General features: G+C 41.1%; 1 protein-coding gene across 1 annotated transcript in view; it reads left to right on the forward strand.

The window, feature by feature from the left end:
• The window catches only part of LOC109469639 (beta-1,4 N-acetylgalactosaminyltransferase 1-like), a 23,050-nt gene extending 8,462 nt beyond the window's left edge, over positions 1–14,588 (forward strand). The window contains exons 3-11 of the mRNA XM_019768174.1: positions 9,708–9,836; positions 10,633–10,739; positions 11,189–11,229; positions 11,427–11,610; positions 12,047–12,133; positions 12,498–12,685; positions 13,291–13,431; positions 13,583–13,811; positions 14,287–14,588. Coding sequence (XP_019623733.1) covers positions 9,708–9,836; positions 10,633–10,739; positions 11,189–11,229; positions 11,427–11,610; positions 12,047–12,133; positions 12,498–12,685; positions 13,291–13,431; positions 13,583–13,811; positions 14,287–14,480 — 1,300 coding nt within the window. The 3' untranslated portion in view covers positions 14,481–14,588. The remainder of the gene's footprint in view (positions 1–9,707; positions 9,837–10,632; positions 10,740–11,188; positions 11,230–11,426; positions 11,611–12,046; positions 12,134–12,497; positions 12,686–13,290; positions 13,432–13,582; positions 13,812–14,286) is intronic.
• The last annotated feature ends 3,144 nt before the right edge of the window (positions 14,589–17,732 follow it).

The raw sequence follows: 17,732 nt of genomic DNA on the forward strand, positions 1-17,732 counted from the left end.
TGATAAAGGTGTATAAAATCTCCGCAAATAGAGAGGATGTAGGACTCGGGAGCTATAATAGGTTTGGTAATCAGGCCAGCAAACTTCGACCATTTTCCTCTTCATGCTTGTTATCTGAATTTACATATTTCCTCTCTACCTAACAATTTGGATTCTATAAGACATGATTCGTACGCCAAATGGGAAGTTTTGGACGGAAAGACGACGGCTATGGGTGACCGGTGTGGGTTTTATCGTCTGTTTGTTGATCCTTGGCGGATACTACCAATGGGACCAAATCATTCGTACATCAAGTTCTGAACACGAGATGGATCCGGCCACGGAAAGTATCAGGAAAATTCCTTTTACATGGAGGAACGAAACACTGAGGTATTGTTGAATCTTTAATATGCTTTGGGTATGCTCTCAGCAATATTGAGAGGTACTAGGTGGGTGAATGCTAACAGACTGACACTTAACGTCGGCAAATGTAAGTCTATGCTTTTCGGCACTCTGAGAAGGCTGGGTCCAGATAATGAAGAACTAAGTCTTACTCTTTCTGGAACGTACTTAGAAGTGGTTTTATGTTTCAAATATCTAGGTGTTTGGTTTGACCCCTGTCTTACATGAGCATACATATTAAGAGCGAATGTCTGTAAGGATCAAACAATGGTGGCACCGGTCAAAAAATCGATTTGGCTCATTTTTTGCACAGTGATAGTACTTGGTACATAACCCCTCAGAATAGCTGTCTTTTGCTCAGAACCCCTTGTTGCCATGGCAACGGGCCAAAGAAGTTTTCAGGGCATTTGTCCAGATTTTGGCATGTACAAAACATAGAAATAGGCTAACTTTAGGGCACTATAACTGATCAGTGCTTTAGCGTAAAGACAAGAGCAAGATGTGCTGATCAGAGCAATGCCTAAACTTGTATAAAATAGCAGTAAAGCCAATGTTCAGTAAAATCTGAGGTCTTGGGCACTCTCAATACAATGCACTGTTTTAAGGGTGTAAAAAAACTGAAATTTTGCCCAACTTTGAAGCACTGTAAGTCCCAAAAGGGGAGGATGTTTTGCTTGAAATTTACACTGCATAATAAACCACTCCAGAGGTATTAGATGCATGCTTGCAAAGTTTGGATTCTTGTTTCGTTGCTACGCACTTGTCCTTTAAAGTGGGTCAATTTTCATTATTTTGATAATATGTCATTTTGTGCTATCTTTGACCTAGCATAAGTTCCAAAAGCAAACTAGTTGTTTACTTGAAATTTACATGAAGTATAAAACAACAAATTGTCTATGAAATGCATGCTTGCAAAGTTTGGGTTCTTGTTTCGTTGCTACGCACTTGTCCTTTAAAGTGGGTCAGTTTTCGTTGTTTTGATAATATGTCATTTTGTGCTATCTTTGACCTAGCATAAGTTCCAAACCAAACTAGATATTAGTGGCGCAGAATGTAATTTTTTGTGTAAATAAAAAAAACTTCTTGGTAAATATTCTCCTTTTTGCCCGATCAAATAATCCATAGAGAATTCTTAAATTATATTCACCTCCACAGCTGGCCGTAGGAGCATCAGATTAGGAAGTACTTCAGTTTGCCAAAGGTCTAGGTGTGATCCTCCAAACCGATCTCAAGTGGACCGCACAAGTCATGTAAACTCGATAGTCAACTGATAACTAAAGCAAACCGTTCACTTTATCTGGTACTCATAGTAAAACGTTGAACTTAATTCCAACATACAAGTTACAGAGAGATCAAATTTTCAGCGACCACTGTCACCTTTACCAGGATAATTAATGACCAATCACTTCACTACGTGATCTCGCGAGAGTGACGGTTACATACACGTGACCTTATTCACACGAAACTTTACTGATACGTGACGTGAGCAATTGATCAAAAGTCACGTCACGTGTCAGTAAAGTCTCGTATCAATAAGGTCACGTGTATGTAACCGTAACTCTTGCGAGATCACGTTGTGAACTGATTGGTCAGAAATTATCCTCTTGAAGGCGACAGTAGTAGCTAAAAATTTGATCTCTGTGTAATTTTTGTGTTGGAATAGAGTACGACGTTTGACTATCATAATGATTACTACCAAAACAGATGAACTTTCATGATTATCTGGTACTTGTTCTATAAAAACGCGGTCTTGGTAACAGTGCTCAGGAAGGTCGGAGAGCTAAGGACTAAGGTAGTTTTGAAAAATTCATACCATGACTCACTTAGTATATATTATATAGTAAATATTTGATAAAGAGAGACACAAGGCGACTGGGCGGTGTCTTTAAACAGACAGATAATTAGGGGTCATGAAAATGTTGTAACGAAGGTATGTCTGTAACGTCAGCACGATACGTGACCTGACTGATTAACACCTAAAAGCCAACAAACATGGGTATTTGAAATCATTATAAATATAAAAATATGCAGCATAAACATATCCACTTAGATCGGACAGTGTGTGGAGGCCTCTTTTAAGACATTTCCCATCATTTTGCGGGTCATCATTTTACCATGCATATAGATAAACTCAAAGACCTTTTTAATGTAGCATCCTGTGCAGGCCTTCTGGCGGGAGAGTTTTGATTCTGCATTTTGGATAATTTCAAAGCGTTTTTTCCCGGCCATCCTTCAATCAGTCGCCCAGAAAAGGTTTCTACCCGTCACGGCAAAAGAACGCGTTAAAAAGTATACAAAACGCAGTATCAAAACTCCCACCCGCCCGGAGGCCTGGACAGGAGGCTATTTTCAATACATGTTAACACTACCAAACCAGTATTGTAAAAGCTATGTCATGTATTGGAAGAGAAGTTCAGGTTTTCTCTGTGTGTTGACGAAAATGCCAAAACGTGCTTTAAAATTTCAAGAATCGAACATATTAAAGCAACAAAGGACGACGGGAGTGAATATGTCTAAACCTAAATTCCCATCATTTGATAATTTCGTCTTATTCAAAACATTGTTCCTACCGTGAGATACCGTGAAATAGCTGTGCTTTAATTTTGGTCCAAAGTTAAATTGATTTTGACAGACCGATCTACATGACAAATGTTCACATGCCGTTTGACAGCGAACGACACAGCCCAGGTCTCATACACGTCACTGTGTACAAAACTGGAAACATTTTGGCGGTATTTATTCGTCAAGAACATTTGAAATGTCGCATAACGTAAAAAGCTATGTTGTGCTTTGTGTATATGTAGTGCTTATGGTATGTTTGTAGGTGTTCACAACCGGAGGTGTGCAGGGAAATGTCAGTTAACTCTGCCAGGAGTCATCAAAACGAACGACCCCTCCCCCCCTCATAATGGAACGAACCATGTACGGTTAGCGTACCAAATTCCAATGTTGAACGCCCGCATCTTTACAGCAACCGCCTGCCTTTATAAGCATCTATTACTACGCAGGTATTCTAAGAACCACAGAAATGTCTTACCTTGAAAGAAACGAGGAGAAGACAAGCTCACGGTGTCGCCAGATAAAGAACACGTTTTAAAAGAGATACGCCCCCTTAAAAAAGTTACCAAACAGCTTCTGTCAGTCACATCATGGAATAGTTAAACCCCTGTCATGCGTAACGGAATATGGCCCCCCGAGCAAGTTGTCTGGCTGTCAGTGAGGTTGGCTATTGTTCTGTACTCTCCAAGCAGAGGTTGACGGTGAAAGATCGTTTGCTTTTTATATATGGTCCGTTTTTGTCTCTACCACGTAGAGACGTTTTTGTCTCTACCACGTAGAGACAAAAAAACGGACCAAATATAAAAAGCAAATTAAACGATCTTCCACCGTCAACGTTTTTTTATCTCTACCACGTAGAGAAAAAAACGGACCATATATAAAAAGCAAACAATCTTCCACCATCAACCTCTGCTTGGAGAGTAATTGTTCTGCTGCTCCAGCCGAATGGTATAATATGTTTCAAACTGTTTGTTCGGTGGTTTGCAGTAGGCAAGCCGCGGACGGCGTGTAGTTTGGAATCAAATTTGACGTGAAATTACTATTTTCTCTGCGTGTTGACAAAAATTCGAAAACGTGCTTTAATTTCAAGAATAGAACGGATTAAAACATCAAAGGACGACGGAAGTGAACGTTAACTTCCATTTGATATTTCGTCTTAGTACCTTCGTCAGAAGATTATGTATTTAGGTACTCGATAATAGGGGTTGCTGATTTTGTCATAACTTGGTGTGGAAAATGTATCTTTATGATATTTGGTAGGTAGGATGAGGTTGAGAAAAGGAAGGTCAAGGTCAATTTTGCGTACTCTAGCGGTTTTGTAAGGTACTTTAGCGGGGTACATGACTATGATATCTCGTGCTGTAGACATGCATATGGTCTTGATTTGATTTTAAGTGGGACATGTTTGAGCAGGAAGTATCTGACGTGGTTTTCAGCGAAATGGCTGCTTTTTAAGAGCTGCTGTGGCCATTTTTATGACGGAATGTGACTTGACGGGATAAAATTATATAACTTTTGATGTTGTGAATGGTTTTTACAGTTTTCGTAGGTAGATTGTAGTGTGGAAAAAGAATGTAAAGGTCACATTTTGGCATTCTAAGGGCTTCTAAGGCATTGTAGTGGCACCTTTAAGTGTTGGCATGTAGCTTCTAATTTAGATCTAGGTACTTGTGTTGGGGTTTTGGAAGTATTTCAAACATATGACTGTGAACTGGCCTTCTGGGTTGTGAACTGACTTAGTCGGGGGGGGGGATAGCAACAAGCAAGATGCATAGGTTCTATTACTTTTGTAGCTCACTTGCGTCCAGATTTGGGACGAACCCAGGTTACTTCTTCGTCGCAGCCTTTCCGCTAACGCAAACATATAGTTTGAGGTTCCACAGTTCTCACAACGTGAGCGCTTGAACTTGCTGTGGTATTCTCCAAACAGAACAATCCGCTTGTGAGCCTGTTGTATTTTTTCCGACGCTTTGCATTTGTTTGTTGGTCTGGTGATGTTGTTCCGGAGCCTGACGGGCTGAAGAATTGCAGGATCTTCCGGGTCCGGACAGGCTGGAAGAAATCCAGGATCCTCCGTCGCCTGACGGGCTGGAAGAATTCCAGGATATTCCGGAGCCTAGCGGGCTGGAAGAAATCCAGGATATTCCGGAGCCTGACGGGATGGAAGAATCCCAGGATCTTCCGGGGCCTGACGGGCTGAAAGAATTCCAGGATCTTCCGGATCCGGACGGGCTGGAAGAAATCCAGGATCCTCCGTCGCCTGACGGGCTGGAAGAATTCCAGGATATTCTGGAGCCTAGCGGGCTGGAAGAAATCCAGGATCTTCCGGATCCGGACGGGCTGGAAGAAATCCAGGATCCCCCGTCGCCTGACGGGCTGGAAGAATTCCAGGATATTCTGGAGCCTAGCGGGCTGGAAGAAATCCAGGATATTCCGGAGCCTGACGGGATGGAAGAATCCCAGGATCTTCCGGAGCCTGATGGCCTGGAGGAAATCCGGAATCTTGCGGAGTCTGACAAGCTGGAAGAAGTAGCCGAAGTGCTGAAAGAGTTCGAGGACATGATTAACGGATGATTGACAGATGAGTGAATTCCGCTAATCGTTTCTACGTGCTGTATACGTATTTTTTGCTTAAGCTTGGCTAGTAAAGTAAGATTTGTGTAACTTTCAAGAATGTTTACTTTTATATCAGTCGGCAAGCCAAAGTAGGATTTTATGAACGCTAATCTTAGATACAATTTGATGCTGCTTGGGTAAGAATCTTGTAAGGGAATATTAAATGGTGGCTACTTTCGAATTCAAATTTCATTGCTTCCAATAGTGATACTAAACAATTAGACAAACAGATACAAGACAAGACAATTCCACAGTATAGAGTAGCCATTTGTTACTTGTTACTTAGTTAGCCCTTGGTAAACTATATGCAATAAAATGCAGTTCAGATATTCCTTAAAGATTAAGTAGTAATATAATGCATAGATGTGCATGGTGATGTGATATGTCATGTACGTCATACATACAGTGGTGAGGGATTATGACTTATTACTGCTATTAGCAGCTGTCTTTAAGCTAGCTTACTTTGTTTTAGGTCCAGCACTTTGGTGCCACTGCAGATATATGTAGCTATTATAACTGAACGCCACGCATAGGACCAATTCTGTATGAAGAATGAAGAAATTGTACTGATCGTGTGCAAAGAGATGCTGTAGAAACCCGGAAACATCTGATAAAGAAATCACGATATACCGGTATGCCACATATATGGTGTATTGATTACGAACCGTCATCAAATCAATACACCATATATGTGACATACGTCGTATACCAAGAACAAGCCTTGCAGCACGATTCTGAAGTTTTTGGAGGTTGTCTGAGAGAGATTGGCCACAGTTGGCCCATGCAATGTCACAATATTCAATCTTTCTGCGTTGGGTTGGAATTCGTCGTCGTCGTCGGCAAATGCACCTCTTTCAAACCGTATTCAAATCAATACACCAACAAGTACCGGAATATCTACAAGTGTTCTGTAGAACATCTCATATCTACCAAACTAGGCACAAGTCAAACTTATCTTTAAAACTTCCTAAATTTCGACTGGAATCTGGCCGAAGAAAGTTTGTATATTTGCCCGGAACGGCCTACCTGCCACAGTTAGAGTGACCACGTCTTACCTGTCGTTTAAGAAGGTTCTGAAACAACATTGCTGACCTCTGACCTCCTGACCTTGGCTTGGCTTAACGACATTGATTTACGGTTAACGATTTTGTTTTGACGCTTGGTTGTTTTGTAACTGTATTGTTTACGTGTTGGTTTCATTGTTATCATGTGTAACTTGTTGTCACAGGGCATTCCTGAAAAGCAGTGTTTTTAAATAGCACTGAGGTCTCTACCCTGTTTAAATAAAACAGAAACAAGAAGCCATAGGTGACAATCCTCCGTGAAGTTTTATATACTAGTATTTCAACAAAAACAATCCCAAGCGTCAACGCCAGACCTACTGTGCAGACAATAGGCCACACCAAGTAAATTTTATGAATGACGTCCACGCGCGAATTGATTTTGGCCTGTTCCTAGAAAAAAAAACAAGAAATTCCGCTTCCTGTAACTATGAGGTAGCAGAACATGGGGATTTCTATAGTTAAGGACCGGGAAGTGACTGACTTCGACTCGGATAAAAATACAGTAGGGTACCATAGAAAAGCACGAGAAACGAATATGCTCAAATGTAGGGTACGATGTACAAAATAACAAAAAAAGTACAAAAAGTTATCGTTTTTTTGACATCATGCCGACCTCTTTTAAATGGCCTCCTGCGGAGCGCACCGGAACTGCAGCCGACTCACCCTGGCAGGCAGCGAAAAGGTCACGCGCATTTATACGCCGATCGAGCAGCCTTCCTAATCTCAATTATGCGATATCAAAGCCGACATATTATGGTACCATACGGTAACTTGTATGTCCCGGTGTCATCCACGTTAGGCTGTGTACAAGCGGTGCAAGCTGTTTGTCGCACTCATTTCTTATCCCTACGTCATCGTCTCCGGGGGTCGCGGAGGAATACTGTGTTCTGCTACCTTGTGACCGTGTTCAGTGTACGTATGATTGTCGGGAACCTTTCAACGGGTATTACAGTATGTGTTATGTGACTGTAATGACAACGGGCTGAATGAGTAGAAACAGTGTATGTTCTAACATACGCGAAACAATAATAAGGATTTTAATGGTTTACAAAACAATGTATTGTTAGATCTCAACAAAAACGCGGTGGCCTAGCGCCTGTGGTTTCCAGAACTGACTCAGAGTTTTCCAGTTCTGAAATCGCCTCAGATTTGGACGCCCAGTTCTGACAGAACTTCCGAACTGGAAGTTCAGTTCGGAAGGCACCTTCAGTACTGAACACCGAGTACTGAGGGAGGAACCCGTTACTTAGGTACTTTTGCGCTCACCACCCTTGGTCGCTAAATATGTGAGCGTTAAGGTCGTAAAAGCGTGTGGAAACATTGTTGTTGACTGGTACGTGCTCGATGTCGGCCAGGGAGAGCTAACTTTCGCGCAGCTGTACGAGAGACTTGTAGCGGTGAGTGAGTTTTTGAGGTATGAAAAGTCTGTTTTGAATCGAGTACCTTGTACGGAAAAAAACACGGGTGAAATATTCCTAGAAGGGGAGTATGAAATAAATGCATTACATGTATCAAGGCTCCTTGCATGTATTTTGCATGGATAATGATCGTTTATTCGTTTCTGGTTATTTATACTTGATGTTGGCAAAATATGTGTTTTTTTATTCTTAAATTTTTGGTCCACATTTGGCAAGTAAATTGCTAATTTTCAGTCTGATTTTTAAGGTATTTTGGCATCTATAGCTAGCTATAAACAAACTACGCATTCAAGCTCAAAGCTCTTTTTGAAGTACTATTTTTTGGGGGGGATTTTTAGTCTTTCTTAAGAATTTGGAACCACTTATCAAAACCACCCCGTATCTGCATGAAGTTCCACCCCCCACTGCTATTCCAAACAACGCGTTTTTCTGGACCATTCCAATTCGCCTCGTAATTGTAGGGGTGCGTCTGCAATATTACATTGGCCGCGAAAGCAGCAACGGCAAAAATACACATTCGTGCATCAACACGGGCATGCCCGCAGACGGCGTATGAAATTGCGTGCCGATTACACAAAGAGAACCCAGTGTTTTCACTGCGAACATGAAAAATCAGCTCTTCACAACACTCCGTCCGGAGGTCCTGACCTCCTTCACGGAGTAATGAATAAATAGACATGCTTACAGAGGGAGTGGCCATGATCTGGGGCTTGGGTCAAACAGGTCCCCATTATGCGGTCAAAAGTCGATACGTCGAATCTACCGTATAAAATTGCCTATAGTGACATGCACGGAGTACAAATGCGACGTTGCTGCGCCGTACGAACATGTCGAAAAGCTCTTGAATTTGTTTAGAAATCGGTCTTGTCTTTTCCAGAATGCTAAGCTAGTCCAGCACATAATGTAATCTTTTGGTCGTAAACATGTAATGATAGAAATAGTCAAAGACATTATTACTAATGGAAGCACCAGACAAAGTTTGCTCTGAATCATTCCGGAGCCAAAATCGTACTATAGGGTCATTAACTAATAATGAAAAAACTCCCCAGAGTTCTTAGCGTGCGAGTCACCACGAGGCCCAAGAGAGATATACCGTAACACGTAAGCACACAGTCGATTCGCATTCGTTTACCGTTGTACATGTACTGCTTTCAGAGTCTAAAAAATCAAATTCAGCAAACTTGTGTGTGACTTGGCAACACGACAAGGAATTCTGAAGCCTCTTGAATGTATTTGTTTCTTGAAATTAATTTTGAGACGATCGAACTTTTATTGACACAACAAAAGTACAGCGACATTCGTAATGTCTTAACTACATGTAGACATACGAAAAAATATGTATACATAGGTACAACGACATTAACCTACATACAAGACAATAGATGAATCAACTTATACTAGCTACTTGTTCTAAGGTCTAAACATTCTTTGATATATTTACCTATTTGTACGCAGTAAGGGTTATTACCTTTAAGAATGAAATTGAATTTATCTATAGCATGAAATGTAACAAATTCTGTTGAGCAAGTGGAGAGACGGTTGAACAGCTTTCTTCGTTTATCATTATAATAAAATGTTGTTCATCTTCAATGTCATTGGGACAGAATGGACAAAACCTCTTATCGCGGGGGATTTATCTATCTCAAGCTGTTTGCCCGTCCTTTTTTAGTCTTCTACATGACAAAAGGCCTTGTGATTGCTCAAGGGCTTCACATCGCCTGTGGCAGGCAGTCGATGACAAGGACAGAAATGCCATCATCAAACGCCGGGCAGAAGAGCTTGCGAAATACAATCAAAGGTATAGCTATTTTTACACTTATTACAAGCAAGTAATATAATTATATTTCAGTGAATACCACATTTTATGGATGAAATATATTGTTATGGCTTCCCCACAAAGTGGTGAAGACATATTGCTTTCTCTCGTGTTTCTTCTTCTTCTCCTGCTATCTCTTTAAATGGATTCATCTCTGCCATTTTTGGGCAAAATAACATGAAATTTGGCATGAAGGTAGAGTGGGCAAATACCCCCAAGGCATTTTTTTCATTGTTTTGAAAAATTGTTTTAATTCGTATTTTAATAGTGGGATGGAGGTGGACTGAAATATGCTGTATTTGCTCCCAAGCAAATGTCGGTCTTTCTAAATCTTAATAAGTTTTCTGTTCGTCTCTTGTTAATCAATATAGATGGCTAAAGCGAAAATTCGGCTGTCTCTATCTTCAGTATTTATCATCTTTTTTCATCAAGTAATCCCCTTTGACACGTGTTCTTTGAGGACCTAAAATTTATAAACGTCAACGTCCATTAGTCAAAAGAGCCAGGGAATCTTTTCATTTACTCCCTATTTCAATGAAACAGGCAGTCATTGATCACCAACTTGACTCGTTTTTAATGGAGTGTAGCTTGAACTACTATTCACTGCTGGAAGGCAAATAAGTGCGTCCGTCTCTATGTTGATGTCCGTATGATTCACGTCTTAATGCCTCTGAGAGGTAGCTGCTGCGCCCTGGACCACCTTTACTACCGTCTCACGAGATGATCACACTCAATTCTTACCAATTGCATTTTGACCTTTCCATTAAATTACCAACAGAGTCGAGCCTTCCAAGGACACTCTCACGATTGTTGACGGGTCGGTTCCGCTCAGCTACCCCGTCCGTGGTCTGACGGTCGCCCCGGAGGGAACTGTGCAAATTCCAGGTGTAGTTTAGTACCTTGAGTAATAAGCATGTTGAATCTGTGATTTATCAAATAACAACTGTACAATATGACCAGCAGATAAATCTACATGTACCTATACTGAGACCACCTCATGAATTATGAAGGTCTAAATTACTATGCCTTTCCTGCGAGCAAGGACATTATCTGTATAATGTCCTTGCTGCGAGGTAGTGACCGTTAAGACCGGCCCAAAATCCTATCAGTAGTTTAAACGCATTTCATGGATAGAGAATTGTATCTGTTAGTCTTGTGTGTTTTTCAAATCATGCCTTTACACACGGATCATAAAAGTCAAAAGTCGTAAAAATCCAATTCCGGTCCTCAACGGTGTCCACCCGTGGAAAGGGACGGCCGGCTTTGATGAAGAAAGACAGAATGTTTTTTGAAAAAGTTCATATGAAGATTATTTACAGTGTGCACATTTCCAGGGCTTCAAGTTCTGGAGAAAACCATCCGACAGAAATATGAAGTAAGTTGGATAAAGCCAATTACTTTTAAAACACATTGTGAATTGCATCTCGATGCGAAAACATAAGACTAGATTTGTGGATGAGCGCTGGACAATGCACGATACAAGGCTTGGATAGTCTTATGTTTATCATCATTCGATCATATTTCATCCATAGCGTCGATGTCGTTTTTGTTGTACCACCACCTTTTACACAGGTACAACTAGAAACGGCCAACTATGGAGTACTGGACACCATTGCGGAAGTTGTCGAGGCGCAGGTAAAAGGACTACGCACAAAGTCGTTAACCATCCGCAGCAAAAGCCTCTCGCGCCTGAATCGCCAGCTTCAATTTATCGTGTACACCAACAATGTGTATGACATTGATGCCACAGAAATCAGTAAGTCTGGTTCCTTCTTTCCTTCATCGTATCCTCACCATTTCATCCTCACCATTATATATCGCCGACATGGCCATCATTTTTAGGAATTTACTTGCTGACAGTAAGTTGGGTTGTCTGACACTATGCACTCCAGTTTGATAGGCGCCACTGCTGCAATGTTAAGAATGTGATCCCAAACGTGACTCATATCGTATCCCCCTCATCACCAGTTAGGATTGGTGATTTTTTTTCTTTAATCCGGACCGTCCAGCTGCAGTACGAAGTAGTAGTAGTCATTATTGCCCTGAAGGAGTCAGTCGACGAAACGTCATTAGGCTGTGTAGCAAGAAAATACAAGAGTCTACATGTATATTCAATACACCACACCGATCATTAGCGATAACACATATTAGTTAGACCTTAAGCTTGGTCAGTCACATGTACATTGTTTCAGTTACCTTCAGGTACCTGGATCACAGAGTCAGCATTCCTCTTCGGATACGAGTTCGAACTGTTCCACTCCTCTACGACCCCGGTCCAGGTACATGTCAAATTGTAATGGTTCCATTACTTTGTAAAAGTTTCCATAATCTAAAACTACTTTGTGATATCTACGGTTTGGGGAGAAAGCCGTTGAGTGAGACAAGCGTCAAATTACCAGTAAAGGGATGCTGTTGGAAGGTATATAAGAACCGAGTAGCGGTGGTGACAGTTGAGCGGCTTCGTTTAGGGGCAAGTTGATGAACATGATATTAGTGTATACGTATTGTCGTAGAAAAATTTGGTGCAAGCTGAACTGCAGGTAATTGCTTTCCTGACGTTTTTGTATGTTGCAGTGCTCTGCAATGGGATTGAGTACCTGCTAACATGTCATGTTGGACGCAATTCTATTTCCTTAAACACAGATAACAACATCAATGCAAAAGTTACTGTCATCACCAAAACGTTTCTCAGATATGACTCCATCCGGGCACTTCTGTCAAGCATCCGGGCATTCTACCCCAACATCCGAGTAGTTGTGGCAGACGACAGTCACCCAGTGGAAGATCTACAGGCGAAAAACATCGACCATTTTGTCATGCCGTTTGCATCAGTCAGTGTCATTTGCAATACTTTTTTTCATGATACAAACTTGCATACGCATTAGAACAGACATAAGACACGCAGCCTTCCGAATGTTTAAATGTCAGTTCTATCATCGTCAATTATGTGTAATATTTGAGTTAAACTCGAATGATGACATGAAGCTTGGCCGAACATGCTACTGAGTTAGCAACTTCTCACACGTTATCATACACCAAGGGACATTAACGTTATCATAGAATAGGCCATTCAAACAGACATGTTGTCATTCATGCAGTTTGAAACATTTCTACGTCTTTTCAAAAACAGTGGTGTTATAAGCCAATTACTGGCTTTGGCTTGCGTAATTCTATTCTTCGGAATTTCTTACACATTTCTGATGGCTGATTATTGTAACTCTGGAAATATCAAATCAATAGCAAATATGGGCTCCTGATTGGTCAATCAATTCTCCTATATGATGAGTGTTCATTTTATCTATGATAATGATTATATATGAGGTTTCCGAGTAATGTTATAAATCCAGGAAGAGTAGTGAAGAAGTTGTGCAATGTGCAAATGAACAGTAATGGAGATTGATAAAACCAGACAACTCCACTTTCTTCATATGTGTAGGGGTGGTTTGCCGGCAGGAATCTGGCCGTGTCACAGGTGACAACACCTTACCTCCTATGGGTAGACGACGACTTCGTTTTTGTAAAAGAAACCAAATTAGAGAACCTTTTGGAGGTTATTGAGAACACCAGGCTGGACTTGGTAAGTATGTAGAAAGCTAGGTTTTCATCCCTCTACTATCAATCAAGTACTGAGTCGCTCGAATATTTTACATTTTGTATCTCTAATGCAACCAAAACTCTATTAATTTTTTGGCTGAGCACTTAGCGCCTATTCTGTTCTTTACACCCAGGTTGCCGGCACCGTGGGGCGTACTGGAATAAGATTCACGAAGATGGACATCGTCCCCGGTGATGAGAAGGGCGACTGTCTGCGCATCCATGATCTGCACCACTGGGGCCAGGTGCCGGGATTCCCACAATGCCGTCTGTCCACCAGGGTCACCAACTTTTTCCTCGCCAGGACAGACAGTGTCCGTGCCGTCGGCTTTGATCCGGTGTACACAAGAACTGCGCACACAGGTAAGAGACAACACCCCGTATTCTATCGGAACCATATCAGTTTTGAACGCGAAACCATGCAGATTTTTTATTAGGATGGTGATGCACATGCCACATTACATTTCTACATCGGCGCTATCATAACATATGAAGACGTCCTTATGACGTCGACATGTACTTTATTGCATTGGATACAATAAAACTTTTATTGATAGGTAGTATCTATTAGAGAAATAAAATTGGCCGATCAGAAATTATACGACCTTCGACCAGGGCCTCATCATGAAAAAAACAGCACCACCTCGACCGCCTTAGGATTGAAATGCAGTCACGAATGAACATATATGCTTTTGGGTTAGATTCGGGTTACTTTCAAATTCTACTATGAAACATTTATAATTTATTTCTTGCATACGACGAGGAGCTATATGAGAAACCTTGCCCATGTCCAGAACCATCTTGTATCTAACCTAGTCTTTTGTTGTCTTGCTGACAGAATTCTTCATGGCAACGATGGGCAGACTGCGAATTGCGTCGTGTGATCACGTGAGAATCGACCACGTCAGTAATAAACCAGCGGAGTACAGAAAGTTCCGTAATGCCGGGGCAGACTATCAAACATCCCAGCACCAGCATCAGTATTTCAAACATAACATTCAATGTTGGGTTGATTATAATACTTTACAATAATTGAAAGGCAGGCTAGGAGTATCAATTCTGTTAACGATAATTACTTGTGAAATGTTTTATTACCCTCCATGTAATGGGGGTATTGTTTTTGGTCCGTTTCATGTTTTGGTCTGATATCTGAAGATCGGTGAAAAGGAACTGTATGATATTTGGCAGATTGATGGAATGGGGCCTTGGAGATTGTGTAGGTTGACTTTGAGCCCCTGGTGATTGACCTTGGTACTGCAGTTTAATTTTTTTTATTCTATTGTTAGCGCGTTATGGACTGTTTGTGCGATATTAAGGTAGCATGTAGTTGTTGTTATTATGGTTTAGTGGTTTAAATTTGGGTTTCCTAGCTGTTTGCGTTTGATATTTACAAAATGTTTAACATTGGTCTTTTTGTGTTGAATGTTTGGAAAATCTGGTGGATGGTTTGGTATAATTTTTGGTATGTGGGTAGTTGTTGAGTCTCTTTGTGTTTTAGAGTGCATTAGCAGGTTGTCGTATATTTGTATTGCTTAATTTAAAAGGATTTCTACAATATCACCCCTATTTTATAGTAGTGTGGTCTGTGTTGGGACACAACTATTTTTACCTCCTGTTTGACAGGCTATATATTTCTTTGGTCTGGTTTTTGGGTCATTGACCTGCCGGCCTTGCTAATGGGGTGGTTTGTTTGTGTTGTGATTGAGAGGTCAATGACCTCACCTCTGCAGGATTGATTATGATTATCTTTGGTTCGTGGTATTTTTTGAGTTTCTGTGTTTTAGTGTCCATAATAGTTGGTGGTTGTAGATCTGTAGTGTAGCTTATTCTGCAAGGTATGCTGTGCATTTCTTATTCATTATTTGCTGCCATAGATAAGGACTTGAGACCTGTGGGGTTAGGTGGGTTTGGGAGCTTGGGTGTTGTGCATTCGTAACTTGACTCCTTGCACTCCTACCACCAGGAAAACAAATGTCTCTCAGGCAATTAGGAAATACCATTATTCATGGTGATAGTCTGCATGTCACTAGCTTCTGGTAGTCTGTGAAGCCGACAGGAGGCCACTGTAAAACTCGCTTGAAAGTTTATCTGGGTTGGTACTTACATGATAAAAATTAAAATTGTACCAACACAAAGCAACTCCCTCATTATTCATGGCCATATAACGTCCAATTAAATTTAAACCCAGCTGTCATGTTTTAACAATGAACACATGCGATAACATAAAAAAGAACCCTAACAACACCAACCTCGTTCATGGAGGGATGATGTCTATTGCTTGTTTACCATGTAGATAGTTTCGCCACATTGATCTGTTTGTTTAATTTGTGATTAACGAGGAAGAGTGTGCAGTTCGGTACCAAACCGACAGGTGACGCCATTTCCTTTCGTGGGAGAAACTGTCACTGTCAGCTCTTTTCTTTTCTAAAAAAGCTACCAGTTTGCATTTCAGCAAATCTTAGCCCAGTCTATTTAGTCACAAAAGAGACTACAATACAATACATAAAAACCTGCCGACTAAGTTTTGAAATGCCGCGTATGTTTGAGCCACCGCCATTGAAATGCAATTGAAGGACACCAACATGGCGGCCATCACCTGCCTGCTTGGTTGAAATGGTGAGTTCAAGGTTCTATGTGTGGGCCTCACGGCAGGTTGTCGGGTTTTTTTCTGTCTTACCGCCATACAGATGTGAGGCCCGGGCCGCCCTCCTGGGAAAACGGGGCGATAATACTGTAATAGGGAGTGGCGTGATTGGACGTGATGACATTTTGATCGATATAACGGAGGGACCATTTACTTTGAACGGAAAATTGGACTGGACGCATTGACGCATCGGAATCCGTTTGTTGGACGTGTCCTGCATCCCGGTTGGACAATAGACACTCGGGGTAGGATTAGGTCAGCCCGACAAATAATTTTATGGTTATAGAATAAACGTTGCCCTAGAATTTGTTACCTACTGGGTCCGAGCTATTGACGTATTGCTGGCCTTTGATTTCGAAATATTTCCAAAAATTCTTCCAATAAAACTTTGTCTTTACGACCATGGACTTATTGGCATGAATCCAAACATAGGCTGGCTTTATTTCATATTTGTTAATTCCCCATCCAGAAATAGCTATTCATGAAGTTCATACAGTATCTATTATGTTTTTCCATACTACTAGTAACTCAAAATTTCGGTACACACGGTTATATGCCGGTGATGTATCTTTACGACAGTAAATGTCCATGATGTATGAGACCGTTGGCACAAAAATATTGCGAACTGTATGGTTATCTGGCTATAGCAGACAGGTGCAGTTTATGTGCAATATATTGTTCCTGTTTGCATGTAGTGAACGTATTCATATTTCTTCATTGTCGTTATGTGTTGAACCTTGAAACAAGTGCACCAATTCTGGTACATGCTACAACTCGAGACATAACTCAAGACAGTGCCGCAGTAGGATCGGTGAATCTACATGTATCTGTGTTTTATCCTCAGCCCTGTGCTGTGATGCATGTAATGGTATAGATTCTGGGCTCCTACCTCAGATAAAGGATTCATGTCTATTAGTCAGGTCGTCGCGATCAATGCTATGTGAATGATAAATAACGGGTGAACTCGACACCCATCTAAATCTTCAATGTTCTGTCATTTTGTTCTTGTTTACCCTCCCCTGATGTTGACATGAAAATTCAAGGTGTCTGTGCATGATCTGTGATTACGTGCTTCCAACGTCTCACGGTGTTGTATCATCGTAGTGTAATGAATACGAGTAGGTTAAACAGAAATATCCGTGTAGGTATTGTACTATAAGTGTTTAGAGAACGGCTGTTAATTCTTTTCCCCTCTACGCCCTTTCAACTGTTTGCTACAGCAAGAAACGTTAAATCTTTTGCCCTTTTCTATAATACTGGTGTTGTGAGGTGACCGCCATCTTGGATCCGCATGGCGAGCACGTCGAATTGTGGTCACGTGAGCATATCCAATACCCCGGATGCAAATGACAAGAGAGGCAATCTGTGCACGTCGTAACCACGCCCGCTTCTGGTTTCTGTAAAACTTAAGCACAAAAGAGCCATCAATCACCGCTGCCCGGGTACACTTCGTCGGGTATTACCTTTTATGGAAGTCTGCAATGTCTTAAGTGTCATGTGTTAAAAGTCAAACCAATTCCTTTGCGCTGTTTAAACAGTACATGCATGTTGATATACTGGAGATACAGGCGTACTTTTAAGACTTTTACGAAAATCACATACACACGGTGAATACAAATGTACTGAGTGGAATCGATTTG

The sequence above is a fragment of the Branchiostoma belcheri genome, unplaced genomic scaffold, assembly GCF_001625305.1.
Source record: "Branchiostoma belcheri isolate BF01 breed outbred unplaced genomic scaffold, Haploidv18h27 scaffold21, whole genome shotgun sequence".
Lineage (NCBI taxonomy): Eukaryota > Metazoa > Chordata > Leptocardii > Amphioxiformes > Branchiostomatidae > Branchiostoma > Branchiostoma belcheri.